The sequence below is a fragment of the Cyprinodon tularosa genome, unplaced genomic scaffold (assembly GCF_016077235.1).
Source record: "Cyprinodon tularosa strain WSP-4 unplaced genomic scaffold, ASM1607723v1 ctg126, whole genome shotgun sequence".
In the NCBI taxonomy this organism is placed as follows: Eukaryota; Metazoa; Chordata; class Actinopteri; order Cyprinodontiformes; family Cyprinodontidae; genus Cyprinodon; species Cyprinodon tularosa.
This window is the reverse complement of record NW_024038070.1, coordinates 70,008-89,822: the sequence shown is the minus strand read 5'-3', so window position 1 is coordinate 89,822 and position 19,815 is coordinate 70,008. Positions and strand designations below refer to the sequence as shown.

Sequence of the window (19,815 nt, the reverse complement as noted above, 5' to 3'; positions counted from 1 at the left end):
TTAAACAACTGGGAACCAGTTGACTGATCCCATATTTGAAAAAAATTTTAAGTCATTAGTTATAGCAACATTTTAACCTACCAGTGAAATTAATTTCTCATATTGAAGGAACAACCCTACTACAAATTGTGGAAAGATGGATCTGATAGTGGAAATGACTACATGAAATAATTTTTAACAAGAGCTTAGAATTGAGGTTTTGTCTGCGTGAATATCTCAGAAGTACAGTACCATGATAAAAGTGTTGGCCCCTTTACATACTTCTGTTTTCTTCTTTTAGTCAAAGTTTGTTGTTTAAGATAATAAAATTACTTATGTTCAATCCAAGAGACCTTACATAAAACAAGGGCAATGACGTTTTGAATAGGTTTCATCTTCAGACAAGTTTAATGTATTTAATCATTTAAATTATCCTGTTAACCTTGGCTGGGAAAGTCCTTGAGAAAGTCCTTATTTGTAATGCATTTGCTTTACTAAATGACAATAAATGTCAAATAAATTGATGGAATTAATAGTATTTTATAAAACATACTTGGATGCATTTAGAGAATGCATTTAAAGAAAATATATGACCTGACATGAAAGCCTGCATGTGTAGATATAGATGTCTAAAAAAAATATTTATATACAAATGATTTGTTGAGTCTGGAAGTCTAGAGTCTGGAAGATAGGGTTCTTTAAATAGATTTTTAAACTGTATCTTATCTCATTGATCATAATGCAGACACACGCAAGCATTCTTATCTTGGTATGACAACCGTGTGTTGTTTGACTGTAGTCATATATATGACAGACAATGCAGTGAATCTGGAGACAAAGAAAATGCAGTCCCATGTTGGAAAGAAATAATTGTTGAGTGGTTATTTATCTGGTTTATCCCAGTGATGTTCTAACTTATGGGTAAAATTAACTGCTCATATTTAAGGAAAATCCCTGTCATACTGTGGCAAGATGGATCTTATTATGGATTTATCCACATGAAATAACCATAAAAAATAACCTAAAATTGAGGTTCTTTCAGTGGGAAAATTTCAGCAGTACAATTCTATGATGTAAGTATTGGTAAGTAATGCCTTTAAAGTGACAAATGTTGACATAAGCACATAGAAAAAGGTCCACACGTGAGTTGGAGGGAGGCTGTGTGCTGGTGACGTTCACCTGCCTATATGAACTCTCTAAACACCTGAGCATGCTTCTGATGAGGTGGCAGATTTTGTCCTGAGGGATTTCTTCCCAGACCTGGACTAAAGATTCCACCACCTGCTGGACAGTCTGTGATGGATCATGACACCAGATGTACTCAATGCGATTCAGGTCTAGGGAACAGGCGGGCCCAATCTGACAAAAAATGTAATGACGCTTTGCTAGCCATTAAAGATTAAATATCTATCTCACACATCTAGAAAATATATATTAATATATTTTGAAATATTTCAAATGTTAATTAAAATTAAATAAAAAAAAAAGAAAAGATGTCTTAATCAGGGTCATTAGGTGGGTGGGGCGACACCCTAGCGCCCTCTACTGGCCAACCGCAAATGCGCTAAGCTATCCCTATTCTTTCTCTCTCTCCTCTCATGCTTGCAGGTTTACAGTTACCTTGACAATAAAAGCCTTTCACCCTCACCTCACCACTTGGTTCCATATCCATTTTAATGCTGTCACATCAAATGTATTCTGTTTTATTGGTAATTGTCCATTGTTGGATAAAGTAAAACTTAACTGATCTGAATCTTGCAGATCCTGCACATCTGCTGTTTTACATTACCTTCACTGTTAACCCAATGGATAGCTTTCAATGTATTAGTGAAGCCAACCTAATTAATGGAATACTATCAAATATTGTATCTCGCTGACTCATTGATTTTTCTATTTTACACTGGTTCTTTCATGTATCCAGTGTTTATTTCAGTAGGTTGTAGGGTTCCTGTAGTTTATTAAGCAGAGTATTAGGTTAATAAAGAGCCCCTAGCTAAACTGTGGTATTCTTCGATCATTTTTATAACAGCGACCAATTGTCTCCAAGAGCTGAAATATCACCATTTTGTGTTAACAACCTCAACAGCTAAAATACTTCCCATGTGTTTAATGATTAATAACTCTGCTTGAAATTATAATCCAGGTTATTAACATTAACTGGTGATGAAGACAAGCTGGGTTTCAATAGCCAATCCAGATGTTCAACCTCACAGGTAATTGCGTTAACAACACCCCGTAACTGAACAAATGGGCAGTTATGATCATTTGACCAAGAATCCCATTATTGCTTACCCAAGATTGTAATAATTAATTAATTAACTATAACCCCCGGTTATAGATATCAATACGTTTATTATTTATAATGAGGTAGTACCCTTCCTTAAAAGTTTACAGACCAGAGACTTGACTTCGACAGTCTTTTCAAAGCAGAGCTAAGTAAGCATTATCATTCGTCTCCTCCTCTTTTTCAGTATCTGCTGCTGACTTAATGCAGTTTTAGGGTTAGGGTAAAACCAATGTGGATTATATTGAATTGTGTAAAACTGAAAATGAATCACAACTTGTAAATGTTATTAAACATTTGTTACCTTTGTTTTGCATTGGTGCTGTGTAAATAAATTCAATTAAAATGAATACTCAAATTGAAACATTTTACTACCTGAACAAAGGCAGAATACATTTTTGACTGTCCTGGTTTTAGTGGTACCGGTAATGTCTTTCTGGATTTTTTCTTGATGTATCTGAAACAAGTCAGAATATTGTATTCAATCTGAAACCCAGTAGTTTTCCTTCAGATTGTCCCTCTGAGCTGTGTGAGCTAAGTCGTACCGAGGTTCAGATCCCACTTGAGTCAGCAAGGGCATCCAGTGCAAAACGTCTGCCAACTCTGTGTTAAGTTGTTACCACTTGTTATGGTGACCCCTGCATAAGGGAGCAGGCAGAAGGACTCACTTCAGTCTTATGACTTTAATGGAGCAGGAATATGCAGGTCACCGCAACTTTTTCATTTATATATATATATATATATATATACATATATATATTTTTTTTTCATTTAGTTGAATTGAATTGGGGTTTTGAAAAACACAGTGGATTTTTTATTGTATTTATTGTTTATATTAAAGCTCTTCTAGGGTGGGGTGCTCTGGGCCAGTAATTTCTATTTACACTGTGATGCAGCCATCAGATTATTTGAAGTGTTGATCTATGCTTATTGTGTATGTTCCACCCTAATAAAAATAAAAAAGATAAAATGACATGGCAGACATAAAAGCGTACAAACATGCAGAGACAAATGTATTTTAAATACTCACTTTAAAGCATTGGGTTTAGCTACTCCAACAATAATTATTGTTTTCCAACTTTGAAAGACATGTTTGTGATGATCTTTTCCTTCACACGATTGGAGGAGAAGAATAGTCATAGATCATCTTGAGACAAAGTAAAATAGTAGAGTTCTTGTGCCAGAGGCAGAAACATAGTCCTGAGCTTTCACAAAGCCACCCCGCCATAATCACTTTTATATAGGTTTAATCCTGTAAACTGGTTAGGCAAAAAAATAATGTTATAATGCTGTTTGACAGAGGCTAAAGAGTAAAATAGGAGAAGCGCTGATGGATGTTATTCTCAACATAACTCTCCTCTAACTGGAGAAATGTGGAACTTAATTTTTTCTCAGGTTAGACAATGACTAACTTAACAAAAAGTAACCAAAACTGGGAACAAGAAAAACATATGTAATTACTCCAGCATTACTTTGAAAAGAATCTTAAACAGCCCTATAAAAATAACCTTAAAGACCAAAAAAATTACCTAATGGTCAATCCAGAGTAAAATGGCAATATAATCTTCTGATTTAAAATGACTTTGCCACATTAAGATTCACATTATGAGCTGTGTTGATGTTTACTCTAAGAAAACCAAACAGATCATGAATTTGAAAAAAAAAAGGTCAACTGACTTGGCAGGAAGAGACAAGAGTCACAAGGGCTAAACATTCTTTTAATATAAGAGATACTCTGTTAGGCATGTGTTAGAATTACCACGGAGGTAAGAATTGGATAGTTATTCACTTTTCACATTTAGTCATATCACAAACTTTAATGTTTTATTGTGAATCATTTGCTCATAGTAAGAGCCATCTAAAGAGAGACTGGTTTGTCAAAAGGTGGATTCAGCAGAAGGTACACAAAAGGCACAACAACTGCTATTTTCCCATTTATGTGACCTAAGTCTGCAGCTATTACTTATGAAGTACAGCTTGGTACACAATCAACTTTGCAAATACTGATAGAAATGTACTGACTTTAATCATCCTTGTAGATAAAGACAGTCAAATAAAGCTGAGAAAAAGGGAGAGAGCTGCAGGGCTGTGCCTCAGCATCCCAGACAGCTGACTGAACAATGCAGAGTGAAAGGTCCCTTCCCCCTGAGTGACCCTCTGCTCAGCAGTGCCTGCTTGACTTTCAAAATAATGGTTAAATTATTACAGCAATGTTTAGGGAAGTTAAGTTAACTTATTGATAAGTTGCTAAATTAGGTTACCGGTAGTAGTTCAAATGTGGTGGAGTTCAGAGAGGGAACACTACCCAGAGTCATGGGCAAAAACAGAAATGTATTTGTCACCAGGGAGACAGCTAAATATTTAGTAAAGCCAGCTGCTTTGGTTCTCAGTAACATACACTATGATTGAGTGGCCAGCAATGTTTCCGAAAAAACATTTTCTTTTTTTACAGAAAAAGTGAGAGCTTGCATCTCTGAGTCACAACTAATGTGCCTCACATTTTTAGCTTTATTCAATATGTAAAGTTCAAATAGAAAGGAGTGCATCTACAGCAGTTTTATTGTGTTTGATGTAGATTATCGTTTATTTTCTCTATGTGGCTGATCTAAATTGGGCTAAAAATACTCCAAGTCTTAAAACTGAGAGAATTTTACAGTATGCTGTTTGCCTCAAGTGCCTGTAGAGCAGACATGTGACGAAACCCAGCTGTGACGTCAATATAGTCAAACTTCTTTGAGCGGGTTTATAGAACCACTTCTTCCCGCATTGTTAGGCAATGCGAAAGGATAGTTAAAACGTCATTACACTGGGCTATTGAACTACTGCTAATTGCAGGAATAACTTTGAATCGGGAAAAGGAATTTTTAATTATCCGAAGGACCCGGCTATGTTCGGATCACTTCACGGCTGATTCTTTTATCATCAATCCTGCTCTCACAGCATCAGATGGATTCAATATACCAAAGATTTAACGACTTGTATTCTCTGTTGTTTAGCGTTAATAAAGTGCCTGATGGCAATAAAGCTGATTCAAAGCATTTTTTATTTTCTATAAAATATTTTATTTCATTAAACATAAACCTAGCTAGTTGCACAGTTTAGTATAGCCGTAGCTCCTGAAGGATTTCAATATCATTATGGTCCAGGCTCCAGAAGAACCACAAAGGATCACAGTCAGTTACCGCAGGCGGAGACCCACACCTCGAACCCCACCGGCCTGGAGCCATGAGCCGGACCGGGTAATAACCACATCCAAAGGGCAGTGTTTCCCACCCGGACAGCAGAGAGGATCCGGTGTTTGGACCGCTCGCTGCAATTGGATTACTGAGGGACAGCCTTCCCTGTCCAGGCACAGCAGCGCAGCACAGCCTACTATTCAGAACCGCAGCACAGCACACAGGGCTCCAACACTAACAGCCAGCCTTCATGCCTGGCCGTAGCAGCAGGCTGCCAACGAACCAAACCCAGCCACCACAGAACCAATCCGAATCATGTGATCCCCTCTTCAAACAAAGGTTAGACTCTAGTTTAAACTAAATCCACCGGCTCTGCATAAAATCAAAGAACATTTAGCAACCGTGATTAAACCAGCGAGCATTAATAAAACCACCAAGACCCTTATTGCTTCATATTTGTCCTTGTTTAAGGATAAAAACTCAATCACAAAGGTAAATAAATATTGACTTGCTATGTAAAATGGCAGCGCCATGGCAGCACCTCAGTGAGTCATGTGACCGAATGAGGAATTTAGCATCGTCTGCTATCTTAGTGCATTATTTTATGCTATGAACAACAAAATGCTGGAAATTTTTTCACTTGTGATGTATTTAATTTTGTACATACTATCAAATGAAAAACTATAAGTATTTGTTTTCTATTGAAAATTTCTTTACTCAAAGAGGACAAAAGACTAACAGAATTTAACAAGATTATAGTTCTTTCTGAATAAGAAGCAGAAACAGAAATTTTTGAAATATGACTAGCCATTTTCTTCTTTTGATGTATGCTGCGAAAAATTAAAATCTAATTAAGTCATTTTTTCTTTAATTGAGGTGGTAAGTGTGACACATTGGCAACAGAACAAGACAATTTACATTTAAAATAAGATAGCAAAAACAATCGACTAATTTTCTTATTTTAAGAGTAAAAAAAAACATTCCATTGGTAAATCATCTTATTTACCTATTAAAAAAACAGCTATAGTCTTACAGATCTATCAGTAAACTGTAAACAGATAGCAGGTGTTTGCAATGGTATATTTTGTCTTGTTGAGATAATATTGAAAGTTCAATATGATGATTACATTTTTCAGCTACCCTGTGTTTTGCATTAAAAACACTTACTGCTACTGCATAGCATAGGTCCCTTTTCCATAAAAACAGTGCCCAAACATTTTGAAGCTGAACTGCACTGCTCTCCAGTGTCAAACAGGGGCTACTGCAAATACATTAAATCCACGGGCATATAATATTAGAAACAAAACAAAAATGCTAATGTATGTATGCTTTGCTGTGTGTTATAAGGTGGAAACATAAAAACAGTGAGGTGGGGAAAAAAAGATGGAATTGGGAAAAAAAATTAATTTCTAAATGAGGGAAAACATTGAAATCGTTCACCTGAGTGAGAACAGTAGGATGCAGAATATGGCACTGCTATCACTGCCTATCAAGGTAATGACGTTAACAGATGCCCAATCCATCAGAGAAAAAATAATAACTAAACTTAGACCAAAGCAAAAATTAGAATGACCAATACACCTTAAAATCCTATTGACAGTCATGTTTAGCTTCTTCCATTTTCTTATGATTGCTCCAAAAGTGGGGATTTTTTCACCAAGCTGCTGGCCAATTTCCTCTTAGTCCCTTCCAGCCTTGTAAACATCTAAGATTTAGTCTCTAGTGTCTTTGGTTAGCACTTTTGTCTTGGCCATGTTACCCCTTGCTCACACTGGCTCCGGTGCAGTAACCGAGCCGACGGAGACCGCAACTCCCGCACACCCCCTCTCACACCGCCCTTTTGACTACGGTGCGGTGCGGCTCTGCGGCTCCGGCAACAGGTCCGGAGATTTAACAGAAGTTCACTTGAGTTCACGTAACTTCACGCGATAACACGGCCCAAATAAAGGATTTTTGCGAGAGCTTGTTGCGGAGGGCTCCGGTACGCCGCAAGGATAGCTTTCTTGCGGAATTTTCTGCAGCGCCGGAGTGTCTCGGTAACCGCAGCCGGACAGCTCAGCAGCCGGTGAGAGAGGTTTACGTCTTTTTAATGACTTGGAATCACTGCGGCGCCGCACCCACCGCACCGCAACGGTAAGACCGGAGTCTGTGTGAGCCTGGGGTTAGTAGTTGGATTCTTACTGATTGTATGGGTGAACAGGTGTCTCTATGCAGCTAACGACCTCAAACAGGTGCATCTAATTTAGGATCATAAATGGAGTGGAGATGGACATGTTGAAGTCAGACTAACAGGTCTTTGAGGGTCAGAATTCTAGCTGATAGGTGTTTAAATTCTTATTTGCAATGCATCATATAAACAAATAGTAAAAAAGTCATATATTGTGATTTCTGGATTTTATTTTTTTATAGATTATGTCTCTTACGGTGGTCATGCACCTACGATGACAATTTCAGACCCCTCCATGATCTCTAAGTGGGAGAACTTGCGAAATAGCAGGGTGTTCAAATACTTATTTCCCTCAATTTAGCTGGGCTGCAGCCATCAAAATCATTGTTTATAAATGTTGTTTTTCAGTGTAGTTCTGTTTCTCATACAATGACTAACTGTATGTGCTCTCTTTATCCTCTGACATGGGAACTGGCTTGGACCTCCTCTCCTTGGTGTGTCTTTCCTGGACATAGTGTGTGTGTGGAACAGTTACCTTTTGTATATCTGCTTCTTTTTGTATGTCTGCTTCTATTTCCTTGAACCCCAGTCAGCCTAACCCGTAGCCTGGCTTCTTCTTTTTAAAAGGGAGCATATATATATATATATATATATATATATATATATATATATATATATATATATATATATATATAATTTTTATGTATATTATATATATAATCCATATCCTAACCTTTCTGTATAATCTGTATCTAGTCTTCATATTTATATATTTTATTGAAATTTATCTGTTTATATATGCCATTTATAGTCAATACATACATAGTTTCTGTATACATGTATATAAATATTTATATCCTGTATAGCACTTATGGATAAATGCAAATCACATTTCGTTTCTTTGTATTTGTGACAGTGTAATGACAATAAAGTTAAGATCTAATTATAAGTAGATGCAATCAGCTGGTTTTCAATAGATAGAAAACTTTGAACCAATATGACTACATGATCTGGTTGAATTGTTTCTGTAAAGTGCCCTGAGAAGACATGTGTTATGACTATGTAAATAAACTGAATTGAATTAAATGCAAACACATATTCACCTTACATAGACATGGACACAGAACATATACAGTTAACATAGACACATAGACAAATTATATAGACATTACATATACATCTTACATAGAAAAATATTCAAGTACATACATGTAGACAACAATACGCAGTGCTGTCAAACGTACACACGTTTGATACTTAAAGGAATAGTACACCCAAAACATGATTAGCCTTCATTTTCTACTCACCCCCATGCTGAACAACACTCTGGAGTACTTTTTTGATATCTCAAATGCATCTGGAGATCTGGGAGGCTTCTTGCTGTCTGCTGAAATTCAAATAATGGAGGTCTACGGTGCCCGAGGCAGAAAGGTCCATAAAAGTCCGCAAAAAACGTGACAATATTCCTCCATACTGCTCATCCAATGTATTCCAAGTGTCCTGAGTGGGTAGCATCCAGAATTTACTCGAAACGAAGTCATTTAGAATGTTTTTAGAGCATAAACAGTAGTGTATAGGATTTCCTGAAAGCGCGCGCCTGCGCGTTCATGACGCTACGGAAGCCAGCAGACCAAACCAGATGAAAGTGCGCATTCAGCGTCTGCTCTGCCGATAATGCAAGCGTAGAAGAAGAAATGTGCTGTTTACCTGTGCAAAGAAAGAAACAACGAAAGAAAAATGTCTGAGGACTTCAGTGTTGAGGAAGAGCATGAGTTCTTTGCCGAGCTGAATGCGCACTTTCATCTGGTTTGGTCTGCCGCGGTTTCCGTAGCGTCGTGGACTCGCAGGGGCGCGCTTTCAGGAAATCCTATACACAACTGTTTATGCTCTAAAAACATTCTAAATGACTTCATTTCGAGCAAATTATGGATGCTACCCACTCAGGACACTTGGAATACATTGGACGAGCAGTATGGAGGAATATTGACACGTTTTTTGTGGACTTTTATGGACCTTTCTGCCTCGGGCACCATAGACCTCCATTATTTGAATGTCAGCAGACAGCAAGAAGCATCCCAGATCTCCAGATGCATTTGAGATATCAAAAAAAGTACTCCAGAGTGTTGTTCAGCACTGGGGTGAGTAGAAAATGAAGGCTAATCATGTTTTGGGTGTACTATTCCTTTAAGTATAAGTATAGATACTGCAGTTTAAAAACACTCTGGCAAAAGTTGAAGTATCAACTTGACCTCTTTACTCAAGTAAAAGTGAAAAAGTACGTTCTCCAAAAACTACTTGAAGTATAAAAGTATAAAGTAACCTTTAAAAAAAAAAAAAACAGCCAGATGCCACTATATGAATTAAAAGCTTAATTTTTCAACTATTTTGAAAAATTCTTTGAGATAAGGCCAAGGATGAGGGAGGACTTGTTGGTCTCCATCTCCCGATATGCTTTCAGACATTTCAGAATCTTTTTCTGAATCCAGCATTGTAGCATGGCATAGACAATTCACGTTTGCAGATTGAAGAACACCTGCTTGCTTCTGTTGATTTCCTTTAGCTAACCAATGACTGTTTGCGTTATATGACTCATCCAATTACACAAGTTTTCACTAGATGTGGATGGCGCCAATGATCTGCATTGGATGGCGCACATGACGTGAATTAAGTATTTATAAACATTAAACCGAAGCAAGAGTAACAAGTAACGTTTGTTTTAAAAATTAAGGAATAGAAAGTAAAAGATACTTGTGTGAAAATGTAATGAGTAGAAGTCAGAAGTAAGAAGAAAAATAGGTAATGGAGTAAACTCATGGAGAAGCAGCATTTAGTTCATATGGTCCACTTATCTGGAACAAACTTCAAAGAAACTGTAAAAGTGCGGAAAGCCTGATTTCCTTTAAATCAAGTATAAAAACACATTTGTTTAGGATTGCCTTCGACTGTTCTAGTTAAACAGTTCAACTGTAATATCATTAGTTCAACTTTTTTTATTTTCTTTATTCCAAGTATTTTTAATGTTCTGTTTTGTTTCTGCATTTTTTATTTAATTTTTTTCCTACTTGCTTTGATTCTGTTTTATTTTCCTATATTTCAGTCATGTAAAGCCCTTTGCACTGAATTGTGCTATAGAAATACATTTTCCTTGCCTTGCCTAAACCTAGATAGATACCTAAAAAGTGTACTTAAGTACAGTAACAAAGTATTTGTACTTTCTTTATTTGACACCTCTAAGTATACTTATATATTTTGGGAGTAATGGAACCCCATAGGATGTGCTATAGAAACACACTTATCTTTAGAATAACATTTCTCATTAGACGTATATAATCAATTGTTGTGTAGACTTGTTACAGGGTTATTACAACATTCCTGTGGCACTGCTACCTCTTTTTAAAGAGGCTGGCTCTAACTTTAATGATATGAACAATCCCCCTTATTTCTATTGGTCCGATGCTAGCAGAGAATCAACCTATTTGTGAACACAGGGTGAAAATACGCCTATTCACTTGATAGTTATTAATATTCATGAGGTGGTGGCTTTTTTATGTTATTTTAAAACATTTCGAATAAAAAGCCTTGTTATTAACCGGTGTGTCGTTATTTTTTATTACATGTATTTAGCTTGTGTAGCAAAGACGGGGTTAAAACAATTTAGTCGCCAGCTGTTGGTGTGTTTCATAGCCAGTCGTCGTCACACTTTGCACTGTCTGAGCGGCATTTAATACTAGACAGTTGGCATCGAAATGGCATCATTAGCGGCGGGGCTTGAGCCAGGTTTAACACCAGGAACGGGACCTCTGGCTGATGCTTTAGTCCCCGCCAGTATATTCGCTCCAGACCGGGGAGGATGCGGGGAAGAGGACGGCGACGAGATCGACGAAGACGGGGAGCTGACCAACGGCGAGCCCGAGGATCGGAGGATCGACTGCAGCAGCAAGGTAGCGCTAGGCCTCAATGTAGCATTGCTAATGCTAACGCGGTTGAATGAATGAAAATATGAATTCTTGTTATTCACATTGCATTGTTACCAGCATGCTTTGAATATAGATATATTGATCAATATTAGGTTTGGTCACATGGGGTTCAGGGATAGCGATATGTCGAGCTTGTTGCCATTTTTTTCTGACGTTAACTGAAATAGTTAGCCTTGTGGCTAACATTAGCTCCAGCTGATGTACTACCTTAAACCGGCATAGAGAGATGATTTATATGCAAACAATAACACGTTTAACAAATGTTACACGGAAATAATATCCGAGAGTGTGGACAGATACGTCTTTTCTCACGACTCAAATGGAGTAATTTAACATTTACACTAAAAAAAACCCAGCTCATAAATCAAAATAGCATACAGTGTGTAAACATTGCATCGTATGCTGTTTTGTACGATCACACCACTGATTTTGCAGTTTATAAACAGCTCTAATTTAGAACCCCGATTTATGAAATGGACACAATATATTACATGATGTAACCCTGATTGTTTGCATGCAAGCGACAGAGCAATAAAGGTATTTCCTGGAAGCTTCAGATTACCTATTACTGAGGTGTAATGCCATACTGCAAAGATTGCACTGTGTTGCATCACAAATAGAAATATTCTGCTTACTTTATTCCTGGTAAAAAAAATGCGTGACAAAAATGGCATTCCATTATCCTTTTGCACCTATACTAAAGCATATTTATACACAATCTTCATGTTCTGCTGTACTAAATAGTAATAACACATTTACTTATAATATCAGTGACAATGTATTGATAATTCTGATTAAATAACCAGAAATTATTGCTTCTTAAAATTATACATTAATTAGTGAATTATGCATTAAAAGGATTTAAATACATATTTTATGCATTGAATTTAAACTATCCACTGCTGTAGTTCTGATGTATCTGCAGTCTCCTATAGGTGATATTTTTTAGTACTGCTGCTTTCCTTTTGGACTACCTAATGGAACATGATTGTAAATATAAGAGTTGTAACAAACTTTCCTCAATCTTAAGGTAGTTAAAGATGAAAAATGTAATCCATGTTAAAGAGTAGTGCATTATAAACTCCTGTTAATAATCTAAATCAGTGTTCCCTGTAGTACAGCTTTGCAGAATGGAATATTTTGTGTGTGTATCAGATAGCCTGAGTAAATGTGCAACGAAGTAGTTCATGGGAAAACTGACAGCTGGGATTCTGTTTGTGAGAAAATTGTTTTTTTTGCACTCCCTTTCCCCAAAACCATCTATCCATTTTCCAACACTCTTATCCCAGCTGGGGTCATGAGGGGTGCTGGTGCCTATCTCTGTCTATGGGCGAGAGGCAGGGTACACCCTGGACAGGCCGCCAGCCTATCGCAGGGCATTCCCCAAAAACATTTCATTTTATTAAAGTTGCTTATATGTAGCCCTCCACTCTTGAACAAGAACACACTTAAATCAATTCTGCATTTATTAATCAGTATTTTCTGTTTGTTTTCTTTTTTTCTTGAACCCCATCAGTCAGCGCTTGTAAGCCCAAATGGGGAGCAGTATGACTCATTACTCCGACAGCTTCGGGATAGGATGGAGGAGGGCTGTGGGGAGACAATCTATGTGGTTGGAATGGGCTCTGGTAAGAAACACACAGCTAATCTGTCCGATACACAGCATTCTGAGCCAACTAAACCATTTTTTTTTTTTAACACACCCCTCATCTTGCAGTTTATAAACACTTTTTTTATGCCCTATTGCATAGATGGTGGTGACTGGGGTCTGGATGAAAAAGATATGGAGGCCTCGGTAGCAACAGTCCACTCTCTGTGTGAGCAGCTGGATTCTGACCTGATCCCCCTTAGAGAGCGCACTGAGGCTGCTGGAATGGTGCGTGACTATCTGATTCGGAGGCGTGTGGGTGAGCTGGACTTCCTGGAGGTCAGGTCAGTAGTTGACATGTCAGAATTTTGAAGCTTTGTCTCCTCAGTTATAGCAGGATTAACCAGTGATTGTCTGGTGTTTTTAAAGCTACTTTGGTGCTTTTGTGTCCCACCCAGAGTTGCAGTGGTGGGGAATGTGGACGCCGGTAAGAGCACTCTGCTGGGAGTGTTGACACATGGTGAGCTGGACAACGGCAGGGGTTTTGCCCGGCAGAAGCTTTTCAGGCACAAACATGAGATGGAGAGTGGCAGGACCAGCAGCGTGGGCAATGACATCCTGGGGTTTGACCAGGAGGGTCAGGTGAGGGCTAGATAGGTGTAGTCTGGTATTTGGAATAATCGCTTTCAAAAAATCAGGTCCATTAAAAAACCAGTGCTGCTATGTTTAGTCCAGTTACTTAGTAAACTGTTCCATTTTAAACATAATTACCCACAAGGAGTGTAATGACAGATGACAGTTATACACTCACCGACCACTTTATTAGGTACCCCATGCTAGTAACGGGTTGGACCCCCTTTTGACTTCAGAACTGCCTCAATTCTTCGTGGCATAGATTCAACAAGGTGCTGGAAGCATTCCTCAGGGAGTTTGGTCCATATTGACATGATGGCATCACACAGTTGCCGCAGATTTGTCGGCTGCACATCCATGATGTGAATCTCCCGTTCCACCACATCCCAAAGATGCTCTATTGGATTGAGATCTGGTGACTGTGGAGGCCATTTGAGTACAGTGAACTCATTGTCATGTTCAAGAAACCAGTCTGAGATGATTCCAGCTTTATGACATGGCGCATTATCCTGCTGAAAGTAGCCATCAGAAGTTGGGTACCTTGTGGTCATAAAGGGATGGACATGGTCAGCAACAATACTCAGGTAGGCTGTGGCGTTGCGACGATGCTCAATTGGTACCAAGGGGCCCAAAGAGTGCCAAGAAAATATTCCCCACACCATGACACCACCACCACCAGCCTGAACCATTGATACAAGGCAGGATGGATCCATGCTTTCATGTTGTAGACGCCAAATTCTGACCCTACCATCCGAATGTCGCAGCAGAAATCGAGACTCATCAGACCAGGCAACGTTTTTCCAATCTTCTATTGTCCAATTTCGATGAGCTTGTGCAAATTGTAGCCTCAGTTTCCTGTTCTTAGCTGAAAGGAGTGGCACCCGGTGTGGTCTTCTGCTGCTGTAGCCCATCTGCCTTAAAGCTCGACGTACTGTGCGTTCAGAGATGCTCTTCTGCCCACCTTGGTTGTAACGGGTGGTTATTTGAGTCACTGTTGCCCTTCTATCAGCTCGAACCGGTCTGGCCATTCTCCTCTGACCTCTGGCATCAACAAGGCATTTCCGCCCACAGAACTGCCGCTCACTGGATGTTTTTTCTTTTTCGGACCATTCTCTGTAAACCCTAGAGATGGTTGTGCGTGAAAATCCCAGTAGATCAGCAGTTTCTGAAATACTCAGACCAGCCCTTCTGGCACCAACAATCATGCCACGTTCAAAGTCACTCAAATCACCTTTCTTCCCCATACTGATGCTCGGTTTGAACTGCAGGAGATTGTCTTGACCATGTCTACATGCCTAAATGCACTGAGTTGCCGCCATGTGATTGGCTGCTTAGAAATTAAGTGTTAACGAGCAGTTGGATGGGTGTACCTAATAAAGTGGCCGGTGAGTGTATGTGCTGAACATTTTTGGTAAAGACCTTTTTGCTGAGTGTGCATCAAATAGATCCGATATTGTTAAAACTTAACACATGCAAAATATGCAGAACAAAGTCCAAAACACTACGATGAATTTTAAACAGCAACACGAAACAGACACAGCTCCCAGGTTTCTGCATTATCATCAGCTTGAGAACATGATGGGTTCTCATTCACCCAGAGTGAAAATAACATGAACAGTGGAGTTTATTTTAGAAGTTTTCAACAATGCCTACCTAGACCTACATTACACTGGATACGAGCATAAATATCGTTTGCACTTAAGCCTGGTTTGTTCTCGAAACATTGAACTACGCGTTGACAGTAATGGAATGGCGCCCTGACACTCCTCCAAATCTGTCATGGGCAGCGCCCATCCTGCTTCATTCAGAAAGAACAAGATGTAGTCTTTTTACACACAAATAAATCCTTACTTTAACAAAGGAAGAGACTAACAAGAGAGAAAAACGACTATAGAAAATTAAGAGAAACATTAATGTGAGTTTTAATGTAAGATTGTCTACATTTATTGGTATCTGGAATTTAACAGTTTATCAAATTCCTGAAAAGTCCCGAACATTAACAGTGGTTTCATTGTTGTATAATGTTAGTAACTCATACACGCCCGTCTGATAAAAATAATAAAAAAAAGTTTTTGAGTATAACAAAATTAATTGATTACAAAAAGTTTCTCTAGACTTAAAAATCTTACAACATGCTAACCAGCCACAATCCACAGTTTGCACATAGCAAACTGTGGATTGTTGTTTACCGTTTTCAAACCTTTATTACTGACTCACCAGTTTCCTGTGCGTCCCCAGGTTGTGAACAAACCTGACAGCCATGGAGGAAGCCTGGACTGGACCAAAATCTGTGAGAAGTCCTCCAAAGTCATTACCTTCATCGACTTGGCCGGTCATGAGAAGTACCTGAAGACCACCGTGTTTGGGATGACTGGACACCTTCCAGACTTCTGCATGCTGATGGTTAGACAGTGAGGGGCATTAGTGTTTGTCTGTTTGCCTAGATAAAAAAAAATAATAATCAGAAGTATTTTAGGCTTAGATTTCTAGACTAGACTGAATGCAACCAATTAAAAACAGAAAAACTGATTTTCTTTCTTTCCCTCTGTCTGTTTCACCAGGTGGGCAGTAATGCTGGTATTGTAGGAATGACCAAAGAACACCTTGGCTTAGCTTTAGCGCTAAACGTGCCGGTCTTTGTAGTGGTTACTAAAATAGACATGTGTCCAGCCAACATCTTACAAGGTTAGTTTTCAGGTATTCCTAACATATTATATAAACACTGTGCTGATTATATTCAGTTAAAATTTATTTCCTTTTTAAAAAAAAATAAACATACATCTAAAAAAAAATCTTTTGTCCAACAGAGACCTTGAAGTTACTCCAAAGGTTATTGAAGTCTCCTGGCTGCAGGAAGATTCCGGTCCTGGTACAGAGCAAAGATGATGTGATAGTCGCAGCCTCAAACTTCAGTTCAGAGAGGTACGGGGTCTCTCTATCTGCACGACTAAAATATCAACTCAGTCATAACTAAACGCCTTGCTTGTAATCTGTGTTTTCTGCCCAGGATGTGCCCCATCTTTCAGATTTCCAATGTAACTGGAGAGAACATGGACCTGCTTAAGATGTTTCTCAACCTACTCTCCTCCAGAACATCGTACAGAGACGATCAGCCTGCCGAATTTCAGATAGATGATACCTATTCTGTACCGGTACCTGAAGCACAGCTAAAATTTCATTCCTAGATGTAGTTTACAGTGGTAATTAAACTAACCTTACTGAAATAGTTTTAAGTGCTCACTGAATTTTCACCGTGTCCTGTTTCCTCTCTAGGGAGTGGGAACTGTAGTATCAGGAACTACCTTACGCGGGCTCATACGTCTGAACGATACTATGCTACTGGGTCCGGATCCTCTTGGAACCTTCATTCCTATTGCTGTTAAATCAATCCACCGCAAACGAATGCCAGTTAAGGAGGTTAGAGGTGGACAGACTGCCTCGTTTGCTTTGAAAAAGGTTGGAAAGAATAAATGCTCCATGTTATCTATTAAAACATGTGATTTGTGAACCTTCTGTAGTAAAGGTGTTTAGTCTGGTTTGCTAAAGGCTTAAAAAATGCTATTCTCTCACTTTTCTCTAAAGATCAAACGGTCGACTATAAGGAAAGGAATGGTGATGGTGTCGCCGAAGTTAAACCCTCAGGCAACTTGGGAGTTTGAGGCTGAAATTCTGGTTCTGCATCATCCGACTACGATATCCCCCAGATACCAGGCGATGGGTGGGTAATAGTGTTACTGAGAGGCTTTATGCACACATTTCTACCTATACATATACCCTTTATTTATTCCGATTTTATATTTGATGCACCAACAAAAAGCAGTTCATAAATGTCAAGTAGAAAGAAAAAAATGTACAATGTATGATTTTATTTTTCACAAATTAAAATCTGAAAAAGTTGGTCCTCCTTCATTGCAACCAGTGACATTGAAAAGAAGCAATACAAAATACAATGAAGTAATATAGTTCTAACATGAAAGAGTGTAGAAAAACATTTTATAAATGTGTTACAAAGGAATTTGTACTGGATTGATTCATTAAAGTGTGCGTCTTTCTATTCTTTACCTCATACAACAATCAGTCCATTGTGGGAGTATACGACAGACAGCCACCATCTTGTCCATGAACAGAGACTGCTTAAGGACAGGGGACAAGGCTTCAGTCCACTTCCGCTTCATCAAAACGCCAGAGTATCTCCACTGTGACCAGAGACTGGTGTTCAGAGAGGGCCGCACCAAGGCTGTGGGAACAATCACTAAGGTAGACAGGTTCCGCCGACTCATAAAAAAAGTGAAAATCAAGTTTTAAATTGTCTTATTTCCTCTCCCTTTCAGCTGTTGCACTCTACTAATAACATGCCATCTAACTCCAAACCTCCACAAATTAAAATGCAGTCCACAAAGAAGGTGCCTCTTAGGAAAGAGGATGGCACCATGGCAACTGGCGACGATGCAGCAACGATAGCACAGCCGGCTGGCTCCAGCACGTCACAGCCGGTGAGTCAACACAGATCAACAGACACACCCAGTCGCTTGAAGCTTTCACACTTTATGCAGATTTCTTCCAATCTTTGGAAAGCAGCGACCAATTCTAACTCACTAATATCCTTTGTCTCCCCATCTTCTTATTCATTTAACCAATGTTGACTTGTTTGTCTCATCCCTAACTTTAATTTTGCCACATTGCATCACATCTTTTTTACTTTGCTTGCGTGGATGAATCCAAAGGGGGAGGGAGATGATGACCCTCAATTAAAAGAGGGTAACAAAGAGAACAAGGTAAATGTGTATGAACCAGAAAAAACAGGAGGCCAAAATAAAGTGCTGAAGTAAAAGCTCTGCAATTTGATGTGTGCACGGTCTCATTACTACTTTGAAGGGGTGTTCCACCTAAACCTGTGCTTTCTGTCCTGTCCTCTGTAGCCAAAGTCTGGAGGAGGTGGAAGGAGAAGGGGTGGCCAGAGGCACAAAGGAAAAGGCCAAAATAGCAGCGCCAACTCAATGACAGCACCCTCCTCCACAGCAACAGGAAACTGCTGAATTGTTGGAATTTTTTTCTTTTTTACATCTCCATCTTTAAGTTCACAAAGTGTCATTCCACAACTTTGACAGATGTTTGAATCGAGATTTAAAAATCCTGCCTGTTCATACCAAGTTCATCTTTGTTCTGAAACAAATGTTATGCATTTCAATGTCAGCTGCCTTTACAAATTGAAAAAAAGTAATGAGGTGTTAGAGGTCAGTCTCAGTCAGGATGAGGTTCCCCCCCCCTTACCTTAGTGGAACCGGCCTTTTGGCTGGAGACAGCAGAAGGGCCGTGCTTCTGCAAGTGCAGCTATATTCACTTCCTCCTGCATCGACTGTGTATTAATGACAAAGTAAGTTGGACTATTTATACTACAAATGTAAATTAGGTGTAAAAAATTCAAATTTGAGTTTGTAAAAATTGTATGCAAATTTAAAAAAACTGAATGTAGCAAAGGGGGAAAATGATTGAAACAAGTTTAAGCTATACAAAATAAGCTGTGGCATTATTTTAACCCTAGTTATTTATTTGGCACAACAGCAGTACATTTACTCTTAGATGGTTGGACTATATTTAATCTCACTTGCACTCTTAGATTCAGTAGTATTTGTCATGCTTTAACTGGTGGCTACCTTATACTAGCATTAATAAAATAACAGCACAGTAAAGCAGTTGCTAATGATTCCAATGCTTTTCCTGTTAATCTAGTACTCCTGTGTGGTATGGCCTGTTGCCGTTTGTGACAATTTCAGACATTTTTCTGCAAAAAGAACAATAAAAATGAAAAAAAAAAAAACTATACAGCTGTGTTTCTTTTAAATTTTTTCACAATGATTTCCATCGTCCATAAAAGAACTAAAATGGGTAAAGTCCTTTCCTACTTAAAACTACCAAATTACTGTTTAAGCTTAATGCCTTTTTTGGACCTAGGAATGGGAACATTTTTATTGTTGGGTATGTTTCTAGTCAGGCTAAACTATTAACAGCAA

The 19,815-nt window shown here is 38.6% G+C and overlaps 1 protein-coding gene across 2 annotated transcripts; it reads left to right on the top strand.

The window, feature by feature from the left end:
* The first annotated feature begins 11,145 nt into the window (after positions 1-11,145).
* gtpbp1 (GTP binding protein 1) lies at positions 11,146-19,615 on the top strand. 2 transcript variants are annotated; one of them, XM_038276616.1, is made up of 14 exons: positions 11,146-11,547; positions 13,100-13,211; positions 13,335-13,515; positions 13,630-13,813; positions 16,043-16,207; positions 16,366-16,489; positions 16,612-16,726; positions 16,812-16,956; positions 17,078-17,260; positions 17,387-17,522; positions 17,883-18,061; positions 18,136-18,297; positions 18,529-18,579; positions 18,724-19,615. In XM_038276616.1, exons 1-14 carry the CDS (start codon positions 11,353-11,355, stop codon positions 18,838-18,840), a joined length of 2,049 nt encoding a protein of 682 aa, XP_038132544.1. In that variant the 5' UTR covers positions 11,146-11,352; the 3' UTR covers positions 18,841-19,615. The 2 variants fall into 2 exon arrangements, with proteins under 2 accessions (XP_038132544.1, XP_038132545.1); XM_038276617.1 differs by lacking the exon at positions 18,529-18,579 and having other exon boundaries at positions 11,148-11,547.
* Positions 19,616-19,815: the final 200 nt, after the last annotated feature.